The 12961-nt window shown below is 46.8% G+C and overlaps 1 protein-coding gene across 1 annotated transcript in view; it reads right to left on the bottom strand.

Annotated features, from left to right (window-relative positions):
* Positions 1 to 773: 773 nt before the first annotated feature.
* The window catches only part of LOC120025141 (protein CBFA2T3-like), a 48093-nt gene continuing 35905 nt past the window's right edge, over positions 774 to 12961 (bottom strand). The window contains exons 6-12 of the mRNA XM_038969584.1: positions 11149 to 11426; positions 10725 to 10810; positions 9011 to 9251; positions 8574 to 8642; positions 7799 to 7852; positions 5820 to 6010; positions 774 to 3358 (exon numbers count right to left, since the gene is read on the bottom strand). Coding sequence (XP_038825512.1) covers positions 3008 to 3358; positions 5820 to 6010; positions 7799 to 7852; positions 8574 to 8642; positions 9011 to 9251; positions 10725 to 10810; positions 11149 to 11426 — 1270 coding nt within the window. The 3' untranslated portion in view covers positions 774 to 3007. The remainder of the gene's footprint in view (positions 3359 to 5819; positions 6011 to 7798; positions 7853 to 8573; positions 8643 to 9010; positions 9252 to 10724; positions 10811 to 11148; positions 11427 to 12961) is intronic.

The following is a 12961-nucleotide window of genomic DNA, read 5'->3' as shown; positions in this document are numbered from 1 at the left end:
GCCAATTGGTTCGGGATTATTATATCATTCATATGAACATGGCAGGTACAGTTCTTATTTAATGCTATGTTTGAAAGCCATTTGAGCGTGTAATTCTAACTTAATGAGGTTTTAACTTATAGCTTGTGATGACATTACTGTATGAGATGGCATTCCTCCTTGTTAGCCTGTGATTGTGAAGACATCTGTTCCAACTCTCCCAGGTTCTGAGTCCTTTTCGCCTTGCTAGGATCCTAACCCTACATGAGGATAAATGACTGAGACTGCATCTTCACAAACTAATCTATGGACAGGGTAAGAAAAAATGATCAGTGAAAGGATTGGGCAGTATCATGGTTAGGTTAAGCTTCAGACTTTCAGACCAGTGTGTAGGCTTTGTTTTGGGGGCAGCCCACATGGTTTTTTGTGTAAAAGGTGGCCCACTGCAGTGGCACTTCAGCCCAATGGATGGCAATGTTTCCCAGATAACTTTTTGGGCACAAGTTCTTGCGTTTTAAATCCAATATCCAGAGTAGTGGAGTAATTTAGCCTCATGCTAGGACGCTTTTAGAATCAATGTGTGATAAGCCTCTCTTTCTCCTCTTTAAAACCATCCTCTTGGGCCTGTCATGAGAGCTATAGCTGGCTCCTCCTGAAGGGAGTCAGTGGAGTACGCTGCCATCAATTATAGGGGGAGCTATAAGAACTGTGACTCCAGAAGAAAACCACTATCGCTGCCAACATCCCTCCTCATAACATCTTTTTGAGATTACTCACTCAGCAGACTTTGCTAATCTGGTAGAAAATAAGGATTTATGAGAAATGAAAATTCCTTTGATTAAAAAATGAACTGGAAAGAAATCATATTCTGGACATTGTACATTACTTTAAAGGTTTCTGTTATTTGGCAAACACATTTTTGGACCTCTTTAAATACTATGTACATTCACATTAAGTTACTGATGTTATTTTAAATATATTTATATGTATCTATATTATATGACCCCCTATGGGTAGTGGCTGAGGTTTCATTCAGTAGCTGAATTCTCTTCATATTGCACCTCCGTCCTCTCACTGTCTTACAATGCGAGCAATATAAAATATTCTACAAGAGGATTTTCTTTTCATTGATAAAGATACAACAAATTGAACAATAAGTACAACATGGGGTTTTCTCTCCTAGAGTGTCTTTGCTCCTGCTTCAATGTTTTGTCCAAACTTAAAAAGAAGAAAAGTTCCTCTTTCTGAAAACGCACAACGGCAGCACAGGTGGACACCAGAGACAGAGACAATTTTTTTAGCGAGAAACAAAGAAAGGAATATCTACAAGCAGGTTTGATCCCTTCCCAGATATCTGCTCAGAGGTTATGTCCAAAGGGGGTAGGGTTGACTGAGGGACAAGAGAGTTTTAGGGAGGAACATACAGAAAAGTGGGGGGAGGTAGAAAGAGAGAGAGAAGAGAACTGAGTCTACACCGCTTATGAGGCTCGTTAGTCTGTCATGCTTTGGAAAAGGAGGGTGAAAATGTACGACTGACTGAAATGTATCCTCTTGATAGAGCTAAAAAACATAATTAAGAACAAAAGTCTTATCCATACTGTACAATGCTTGCTTGGACAGGTTATCAGTTTTTTTAGGTTCTTTTTGGCAGTTCCAATGCCTTTCACCTTCTTTTTGAGTAGCTGCTTCTTTGTCCATTCCGTTGCCATTCACATAAATCACTGTCACATTCAGTGGTTCGTCCTTCCATTTCAATTGTCTTTTGTGGCAGGCGTTTCAAATGTTTGCTCTGGATTTCTCTCTCTGTGGATCACTGTGGGTATTTTCAGGCTGACAGAGGCCAGCTACAGTGCACTCAATATAGAGTTTTTGTGTGAGTCCTGTTGTTGCTCTACAGCCTTTATCTCCCAGGGCTTTGCTGCTGAGGAGGTGAAGTTGCTTGCGTTTGGTTACAAGATGAGTGCTTCTCCTTGTCTCTTAGTAACTTTGGCAGTGTAATAAAAAGGTTTGGATCATGTTTTTCCCTTCTTTGAATTCATTTGGGTTCACATCGGTACAGAGAGGTGAGTCCGGTGTCATTTTCTTGGCTCGCTAGCAAGGTAGTTCACTTTTTTAAATCATATTATTTGTTTTGAATATTTGGACTTTTCTTTTGTCTTCCTTAAAGCCCAAAAATGAATCATCGGATAAATAATTAGCCGTATTATGGAAGAGCTTCTGAGGAATAAATCGCACCATGAGTGTATCTTATCCCCTCCATCAGAAGACGGGTTTCCTGACTGGTGTCTGGCTTCTTAGATAGGGGACCTCAGTCAGAACATGTCCATGGCCCAGTACACAGAAGAGCCTGTTCTATAGACGCATCTATCTATCCATCTCTCAGAGGTCTGGGCTGTTAGTGCACATGCTAGGGGTTAAGAGTCATCCCACTCCTGCTGCGTTAAAGGGAAATCCTCTCCAAGTGCTAAATTTAGATATCTCTTCTTCACAATACGTGTGGTACCATAACGAGTCTCATGCAATGCAAGCCCCCGACATACACAGGCGTTGACTGGGCTTATGTTACTGAGGCCACGTGTTGGTCTGGCATATAACAAAGCTTATCTTCACACGACATTATCAGAGTTCAAAAACCAAGTATGGTGTTTTTTTTGTTGTAATATGACTTAAAGAGAGGGAGTTCTGCCTCTGCATTGGTTTATTTTGAGCATTCAGTAAAGTAAGCCCTAGCCATGCTAAACACAACAGTGGACCCCTCGACTAGTTTCGAGTTTGACAGAGAGAAAGTCTGTGCGGCTGAGAGACAGTCAGAAGGTTTTTTGGGGGGAGGTTGAGGAGTTGAGAAAACAAGGCCTTCAGGTAGCTAAGAAGTAGTTGACGGTGCAGTATTCACGGTAGGACCACTACAAATGCAGTACAGAAGAAGGAAAGGGTGCAGTGCGATCAATGGAGATTCCTCTGTTTGTTTAGGATGGATGGCAGCTGTACTGTAGCGTCAGTGGGAGTGACTGGGCATGGCAGGGCGGGGTCAGCGAGAGGTGGCGTCCAGCAGTGCAGGGGTAGCTGGGGTAGTGGAGCGTGAGGCACTGCTGGAGCTAGCCTCCTTAGGACTCCCAGAGAGACTGCCTCCTCCACCACCGCTGGTCTGGCCGGGCAGGGAGAGTGGACCAGGGGGGGTGCTCTCTGAGTGTGTAGGGGGTGCGCTGGAGGAGGGGGTGCCCAGAGGAACACTGCTGCCCCCGGGGAGGCCCTGTAGACCCTGGCCACAGACGTGGTGGTGCTTCTCCCAGTCTTTGTGCTGGCAGAAGGAGCCACAGTAGCGCGCCGTGTTGCAGCCGCTGCACGTCTCACTGGCCTTGCGTCCACAGTTCCAGCAGCTCTGGAGAGACAGTGGGAAGAAGGCATAGAGTTGATAAAATAAATCTCTGGTCGTCAACCTGTTATATTATTATACAAATATCATTGTTACCACTTTTCAAATACTTTCATGCTATCCACAGCTGAAGTGTTTCATGTTCTGGGCAACAAATTCCCACATTTATTTTCTGGGGCTACAAATGCCCCAAACCACTAGGTGGACTGTCCTGTCCTATCTTGTCCTGGCCTGTCCTGGCCCTGACACTGTTGCTCCAACCATCCACTTGTGGCTGCTGTTATTCAAACAAGCGGCTGGAGCCACTCTTTAATAATGAAATGAAAACATGGTGTTGACACAGACCAGGTGCAGCCAGCTGTGGCTCACATTAACACCACAACCAGACAGTGTCCTGCTTAAGATATACACATTCTGTGCAGAATATGGGATTTTGATAGAGAATTGATAGGCTAAACACTGCTCCAGGCACTGTGAAAGTCTGTTGATCTGTGCAGAATCTGTCTGGGTGGCCGAACACACACACATTGCATTGAGGACTCTGGCTTGTATAGAACTGGTGAATGAGCTGTTACTGAGAAGCGAATGCTGATGGTGGGGGGGGGGGGGGGGGGGGGTGTTATGAAGTGTGTGTGACTGTAAGTCATGTGAAGAGAAAGTGTGTGTGACAGGACTATTTTGAGGAAGTGTTACTGTGCGGTCTAAAATAAGTGAGTTAGCTGTGTGACAGTTTGTTATGTAAAACGGGTGGTTGGTGGGTTGAGGTGACACGATTGATTGTGAGTTTGAGGTTTGGAATGTGACAGTGTGCTTTGTGATGCAGTGCAGCAGTGTGTGCCTGTGTTTACTGACAGTAGGGTGAGGAGTGTATCTCTCTTTATGCCTGCTGCTGTGCTGTGGTATGTTAGAGGGCACAGGATGTGGGGCATGGGGTACACTCTTGGAAAAAAGGGTTCCAAAAGGGTTCTTCGGCTGTCCCCATAAGAGATCTGTTTTTGGTTCCAGGTAGAACCCTTTTTGGTTCCATGTAGAACCCTGTGTTCTACCGGGAACCAAAAGGGTCCTACCTGAAACCAAAAAGGGTTCCTAAAATGGGGACAGCCGAAGAACACTTTTAGGGTTCTAGATAGCATCTATTTTTCATAAGGGCTATTTATACTCTACGGAGACGGACCCTAAGGGTCGTAGCAGAATGTAGCAATGTCGTTTTTCATCTCAAAAGAGGTGGCTCCTTGAAAATTGTAACGCGCTGTATCATTCCTTGCGTAGTCATGGGGGCAGTAGGCAATGAATCTTGCTTGGTTCCTTGATTTGATCTATAGGCTATGCATCAAAGTAGCATTGATAAATTAGTATAATCTCAGCGACTGTTCAAACAATAAACCAAACGACATTATAGCCTTATTAGAATCCTCCCAGAAATGTATTGTGTTTAGAAGTAGCAACTATTGATTCCAGGCTATTGTTAAAAACAGCTGAGAGATTTGAGCTTTTTCTCTGTGACCAAAACATGATGACATTCTATTTTTAGCTGATATGGGAGTGAATACATTGAAGCAGTATATCAAATTGGGATAACTTTGTAGGTTACAGAGGCAAGTATAAGAATATTTGCCAGGGCTTATAATTTAATTATAAATCTGATAATTTCACATGGCGATGTGGGAAGCTAAAAGCCCAGATATAACAATGAGACAGATATTTCACTGCATGTATAAATGTGAAGCATCCGCTTAGCGTTTCCACTCACTACCAAATATGGTGGTGAGAGGAAGCCCAGTGGCCAGTAGTGGGAGAAGAAGGAACTAGATGGATTTGGCAGACATTCTGCAAATTTTCTCATCGATGAAACATTTGATATCAATAGTTTTCTGTTCCCAAAACTACAATCTGTTACGAACAGAGTGGACAAACTTTTGTAGACTTTACCCTTTGCCAAAGTTTTAACAAATTGCGTTGTTTAGAAGGAGTGCAAAGGCGAATTGAGTTATTGCATACGCACACTTCACAGAGTAGGCGCTCCCTAACGGAAATATGCACCTGTATGCTAGAACGCGCCAATAGGATCTCGCTGGCTCGTGCTTGGCTCTGCCCACCTCCATGCTTGGAAATTAGTTATAGTGGGCTCTACCCACTATAACTAATTTGTTTCCATTTGAAATGACAGGCTGTACACAGTCTATCTTGGTTTAGTTGTAAAAAATCTTTGCTATAAGGCTAGCTAGCTTGCAGTGTTTAGACAACTTGCTAGCAAGGGAAGACAAGGCACTCTTCTTCTGCTTTCACAACAAATGAGAAGACAACAAGAAAACCTTGATGAGGTATCATGTTACCAAAATAGTGCACGTTGCTCAACAACAAAAACAATGTGCACGCATGTAGCTCTATGCATGTTAAGTGTGTGGAAACCTTAAGAGTGTAGGATAGTGTGGGGGCATGGGGTGGGTGATAAGGCTGTGATGCTCACTTCGCTGGAGTCCTCCTGCTGGTTGATGACGGTCAGTGCATCCTCAGAGGCCTGTTTCCTGGCCTCGGCCAGCGCCCTCTCCATCTTGGACCTCTCAGCGGAGATCATCTCATGGGCCTTCCTCTCAGCGTCCGACACAGCCTTCTGTAGCTCCGACATGGCCTGCCTCTTCACCTCGTTCACTGCCTCCTCTGTGGAGAGAGAGAGAGACGTCAGTCCCCATGACCGTTCCTACTCTGTCATCCTTTATTGAGGCACACTCTAAGCTCTCCATTTGTTTTATCTCGGCAAACAGATGTACATCATCCAAGATTTAAAACATTCTGTCAGAAAAAGAAGCCTGTTAATAATTAATTAAAAGACGTCTGGTAACAATCATTTTCAGCGCTGACAACAGCAGATGTCTCCAAACTTTGTTCATAAACTTGCCTATTAACCCATTATTCTGTGACTCTCTGCTTTTGATTTTTTTTAATTCTGAGTGAATAACAGAGAAGAAACAGACGTAAGAACTGAGGAGGGAAAATGGTTTCCGTATCATTGATGCATAACTTTGCTAACAGGGGTTAACTGTGGTAGAGGTCCTATCCTCTGGCCTTTGTTCTACAAATGCCAACTCATGTGAGTGAATAGGCAGTGTTTTTAGAAAACAATAGAAGCTAAGGCTGGTTCTCATTAGAAGACAGTGGTTATCCGGCTAGGAAGGAATCACAATCCCTCTCATTATTTTCTTCATGTTACAAGGAGAACAAAATACAACATCAGAGATTCATTTTGCTTCAGCTCTTGCAGAATTCTGCCGAGAGAAAACAGCTGCCCCACATAATACAACTAATTAAATCCTCATGTCCAACCACCAAATCTATATTTTATGGCCATGAAAAATATCATATCAAACTGCCAACTGGCACAGTATATGGGATAAGTAAATGTCTTGTACAACCAAAAGGAGGGGAAGTTGTATTACTAGATTCCCTTCCGTTCTACACACAGACATAGTCAGGTGGTCCCCCAGGTGAGTGAGCCTCCTCTGGGCAGACTGGAGGTGAGAGCCATATTGTGGTCTATTCTCACTTCCTGATTCTTCCAGTCAGTTCGTGTAAAGGAGAGGAGTCATAAATAACTGTCATATTTCTCCCTCTGCTCCCTCTCTGGTCCAGCTGTCTGGGGCTGCTGTGCTGAGCTGGGGCTGGGGGGCTGGGCGGCTAGTCCCGTGTGTATGCGCTGAATATGTGTGTGCGTGCGTGTCTTTGTGTGTGTGAGTCTCCTCTGCTCAGAAACTGGAGAAGTAGTTTGTATTCCAGTTATCCTCTCAACACCTCCCGCACAAGTCTTCCCTTGCTTTTATCACCCTGCCCGTCTCTACCTTCATCCATCATTTAATTTCTACATTTTTTCCCTTCTTATTCGTGCATGCCTTTTCCTAACTATCGGTACAGTCCTCTGCTGCTCAATTATCAGGCTTAATGCATGCATCACTAAGATTAGTTTACAAATGTAATTAATTCTTATCAAGGAGCCTGCAGAGCAGATGCTAGGACAATTAGCACTTAATGCAAAACACGGGGGCAGCAATATTAACGTTTTAATTCCGGAGGGATCCGGCAGGTTTTTCCTTTTTCACACTTCAGATCTTGTTTTTCAAAGGCGGCATAGTCTCTCAACCTTACCGACACCAGAGAATACGTGTCTTTTTCTAATTAAAGAGATAGACTGCAGTTATGCTGTTTGCTGAGGGAGCAGTGGTAATAGGACAGAGGTGGTGCAGTAGTGAATACCATAGGAGGGGTCTCGCACGCGAGCACACACACACACACACACACACACACACACACACACACACACACACACACACACACACACACACACACACACACACACACACACACACACACACACACACACACACACACACACACACACACACACACACACACCCACACACACACACTAGGGGGGATGGGAGCTGCCATACTCACCCTGCTTGTTTTGGAGTTGCTTCAGTGCTGGGGAGAGTGGGATACTTGTAGCACCTGTATGAAAAAAACTATAAATTAAAATAGTTCTTCTGCTGGTGAAAATGCAGCACATTATCTCACAGACAGCAGCATCTTTCCCCCCACAGTATTTAAATATGACTGCAGCATAATTGTGTTGGTACTCAGTGGGACCAAGGCTGCGTCATAACTGACTCCTCTTGGGATATGCTTGCTATATAAGGCCCAGGCACTGCAACACGCAAACCCACCCCTGCTACATATAACGGAATCAGACTGCTCTGCGTATGATAGTGACAGTCATTAGTCTGACTAAGGGGCGTGGTCCCAGATTGCCAACAGTTATTAGGATGCGATTGGTCTGGCTGGTTCAAGTATACTTAAAACAATGAGTTAAAAGCTGTCACATTGAAAAGCAGTATTATATGAACTAAGCTTTACTACTCCTAAGCAGAGGATATCCCTCCTCCTCCTCCCTCTGCTGCGTACGCTGCTCTGGACAGCGCCAGGTTGGTTAGTCCATTTCCACTGCAGCTGAACTGCAGTCGCCGTACATAGCAGGTTAAAGGTGGAAAGCACTTAGCAATAATGATACAAATGACAGTCACAGGCCCTCCAATCCCATCCCTGTCCTTATGTAACTATGGCAACAGGACAGGCAGGGCCCTCTTCAGGGCTATCTGCAGTGGCGGTTGCGGTGAGGGTGACAGTGACGGGACAGTGACAGTACAGTCAGGACGGACGTGTGGTTACTCACCAGCCTTCCTCCAGATCTCCTCAGGTAGGTAGCCAGACGCAGGTCTGTGCAGGAAGTCCCTATGAATCTCTGAAACACAATCCATACCAGAACATCAGTCAGTCTACCGCGCTCTCCATACACACACACACTTTATGAGCCACATCCTAACTGGAAATAACTCAATATTTTGCACAAATTTCCCACTAACGTCAGTGCATGATTTACCCAAAAGTCCAAGCTACATGCATAGATCTCTAGTTAGGATTCAGCCCTCTGCGTGGCAACCTCATGAACACACTCAAACTTGAGCTTCATTTTGCTTTGGAACATTTCATTTCATCCCCCATGCTCCCCTCTTTCCTCAAAGCAGACAGAACACACAGAGTTGCTGACTGAGTGACAGTGTGGAGTGAGGAGTGACAGCCTGGTGCTGGTGTCTGCAGCAGTGGAAGTACCTATGGGCTGCTGTGTCTCGACGTTGTTAGGAGTGTTGGAGGAGGAGTTGTGAGGAGGTAGAGGTACAGGAGGAGGAGGAGGGCGTGGCTGGCCGTTGCTCCCACCTTTTTTCATATCTTCCGCGTCGCTGTATCGTCTGATCCAGTAGTTTAGCTCCTCCCTGTCGGCCTCCTGGCAGCGCCGCAGCACGGTGAGAGAACGCCTCGTCTTCTCCACCATGTCCATGATGCAGTTCAGCAGCTGCAGGGGGGAGGAGGAGGGAAGGAGGGAGGGGGAGACATGATCAGAGCGCCGCTCTACTCTCTGATTTACTCTCCTACAGTTCAGACTCTGACAACAGGCAGCTGCTCTCGGTGGTGCTAAAGGATGGCGGAGCCTCTGCACCTACAAGTGTACCGATAAATCAGGGTCGCATAGTTTTATTCGGAAGTACTGTATAGTGTGCATTCTGAATTTAGTCTATGAAAAACACAATCAGGCCTAACCTTCATCAAGATGTCAAATTGTATGAGAACATTTTCATTGATGGTAATTTGAGTGATTTTTTGGGAGCAATCCAGTGTCTCTAGAATCAGTTCTTGCTGTTTAGGTGCAACAATACTTTCTAAGGAGCACTCAGGAGCGTGTGACCCTGTCACCGTTTTAGCAGCGAGAGCCAGCAGTGCTGAGTATGTGTGTGTGTGTGTGTGTGTGTGTGTGTGTGTGTGTGTGTGTGTGTGTGTGTGTGTGTGTGTGTGTGTGTGTGTGTGTGTGTGTGTGTGTGTGTGTGTGTGTGTGTGTGTGTGAATGAGGTTGAGTGGTTATACAGAGCAGTGAAGTAAAAATGGCTGTAACAGCTGTGCTACCGATGGAAAAGGCCGAACCAATTCATTCCACCCCTGTGCTCCCTCCAAGCCTCTGTCTGCTAAAGCCTTTCACCCACACCTCCTCCCCTTGCCTTCCTCTTGATATTTTTCTTCACTAACTCTCTTTTCTCTCTCTCAACATTGTTTCTCTTTCTGCCTTTGCCCTATGCCTCCTCTAACCCCCGGTCTGCAAAATGCCTCCTTCCATATTCTCTCTTTCTATCTCGCTCTCTCTCTCTCCGCCTACTTCTCTCTCTCTCTCTTCCTCCGCCTGCTTCTCGCTCTCTTTCTCCGCCTGCTTCTCTCTCTCTACCCCTCACTCTCCCTCTCTCTGTTAGCTATATTTATTTCAGTAGAGTGTTTCTAATTTGGCAGAGGCCCAGCACAGGCCGGTTCCCTCCATGACTACAGCCCTTGTCTCAGCTGCTCTCCCCAGCTGGAGCTGTCCTCTACTGGGTCCCTCGCTCCATCTGTGGCCCTTTTTAGTGCCTGAGTGTGTGTGTGTGTGTGTGTGTGTGTGTGTGTGTGTGTGTGTGTGTGTGTGTGTGTGTGTGTGTGTGTGTGTTCCAGCCTTGGTAAAGGGGAGCTCAGAGCGCTGGCCAGAGAGGCCTCGGCTGTCCATTCCTGACATGGACACAAGCCTCTACAGACCCCCTAAGGTCAGCTGTCCATCAAATGCAAACTCTGCTGAGGTTTCAGTTCTTAAACCTGTCAGCAGCACCCTGTCTCCCCCTGTCCCACCTCCCTTCATATCATCTACAGCACTGAGAGGGATTTAAATATTTCTACTACACACTTCTCTGTAGGATGGGGGATATTAGGGAGATATTAGGATAAAACCGGGGAGCCCTACCCCAGCAACACGTACATTATCGAGGTGCTTCCACTCCTCGGCCCACTCCCGATCTGTCAGGCGGTGATCGATCACTTCCTCCTGGCGTGCTCCATGCACGGCTGCAACACAAACACACAGTCCCTGCGTTCAGCACTTAGGCACCATCGCCATATATGAGCCATTCTGGCTCCAGTCTCCTCCACATACAGGACATTAGGGCTCTAACACTTCCTTATACAGTGTGAGCCATTACGGCTCTAACCGAGGGAAGACGCATATGGATTCCTAGGGGGACATACCCAAGCATGTGTCACTATAGGCTTTTATAGATGCACTACCATGGGAATTTAACACCAAACTGTGACAACCTGTCATTGTTCTTTAGAGACGCCATGAGGCCCTCTCTCTCTCTCCCTCATCCCTCCCTCGCCCCTCTCTCATTCCCTCCCTCTCTCACCTGTCTGCCGGTGCCTGTCCCGAGCCTCGCGGTGCTCTGCTGTGTGGCGGTAGGCGTCGCGGTAGTGGTGGGCCAGGGCCATGTCCTCCAGCCGGTAGTGTTGGGGGGCAGGGGGGTTGGGGTGAGACAGGCCGTTGGGGGGGTGTGTGGGCAGGCCGTTGGGGGGCGGGTGGGCTGGCAGGCCAGTGCTGGGACTGAAGCGCTGGCTGGGGCTGATGGTGCAGGGTCGCTTGGCCAGGTGCTCCGGGTGGTGCCCGTCTCTCTCTGAGTCTTTGGTCCTGAAGGAAGAGAGCACAGATCAACACGGTTACATTCCCTGTATACGTGTCACCACCAAATCAGACACTTTCACTCACTTTAGAATTGTTAACATCTCCTAGAATATGAGGAAAATCCATTATTGTTTAAATATGGCAGACTGAGGAAGTTACAAGGGAACAGGAATGAGATGTGTTATATTCAGGATGTACATGCATATTTAAGACATTCTAGATTTACTGGGCTGCTAACCTGTTGTTGTTACTAGAAGACATGAGCAGTAAATCTGACGGTGTTTCAGGAATCCCCCCTACTGAGAAGCTCACTGTTCACTTCAGACAGAATCTACTCCAGAGTGTGTGCACAGCTGTACGCCATATGTAAAAAATACACTCTGTATATTCAGTGTCTCGAGGTGGGATCCAAACTCTTAATCCTAATATCCCTCAACTCACTCTCTTAACTTGCAAGTGTAGCCTCTCCCACAGACCTACGGGGCTGTTGTGAGTCTGTGTTTAGCAGATGTTCAGTGACGGTCCTGTTTTGGGAGCCATCTGGACAGTTTAAACGCCGGTGTTGATATTAATCTGTTTAGCTTGGTGAAACAGCCAGGCATTCGGAGGTAAAACGCTCTCTATCATCCCAGGGATCAAAGGCAAATGAAAGGAATTTCAGCGCCATGTGGAGGCGAGTGTGTTCTTGTTTATGAGTCCGTGTGTGTATATTACTCAGTCTGTGTGTGTGTATGGGTATTTGTCCCCTCTTTGTTTACGTGATGAATCCCCTCCCACCCTCCACCCCCAATCCCCTCTGCAGACCCTCTCCACTTCTGGCAGGCTGTGGGTCGTGGGGTGAGACTGTGAGGGGGGATGTGTCTGTCTCTGTCAGTGCTTTAGCCCGCCACCAATATCTCACAAATCTAAGCAACAGCTGGCCCAGCCCGCCGTGACACTGTAAGCCAGGGGTTGGGAGGCGGAGGTGTGCAGATTACAGAGGGATTGCCCGTTCCTCCACCCTCTCTCTCTCTCTCCCTTTCCCCCTCCCTTTCCCCCTCCCTCCCTCCCCATCACGATAACCTCAAGCAGGGGTTCAGCAGGATCTGGACACATCCCTGACATACTGACTAGCTGACTGAAGGAGAGGACAGGAGAGAAGAAGAGAGGAGAGGAGAGGAGATGAGAAGAGAAAAGAGGAGAGGAAAAGAGAAAAGAGAGGCGAGGAGATGAGAGAAGAGAGGAGAAGAGAGGAGAGGCAGCCAGATATAAAGGGATGGGGAGTGAGAGAGATGAGGAGGTGGAGAGTAGTGCTGTGGTTTTGTCCGTCTTAAATTCCAGATGTGTCTCCACCCGCCTCTCCATACGGCCCAGTGTGTGGGGCGGATATGGCAGCAGGCTGCTGTGGGGAGGGCAGGGAAGTGTATAGGACAGTGAGGGCATTGTCTGTGGGTTGGACTGAGGACATCTCTTCATACTGTACTGGGGCCGCTGACACAGAGCCACTGCTGCTGCTGTGGTTATAGCGTGACGTCCACAGCATCTGGACTTATCCTCCTCCT

The sequence above is a fragment of the Salvelinus namaycush genome, chromosome 30, assembly GCF_016432855.1.
Source record: "Salvelinus namaycush isolate Seneca chromosome 30, SaNama_1.0, whole genome shotgun sequence".
In the NCBI taxonomy this organism is placed as follows: Eukaryota; Metazoa; Chordata; class Actinopteri; order Salmoniformes; family Salmonidae; genus Salvelinus; species Salvelinus namaycush.
This window is presented reverse-complemented; position numbering and strand designations above follow the sequence as displayed.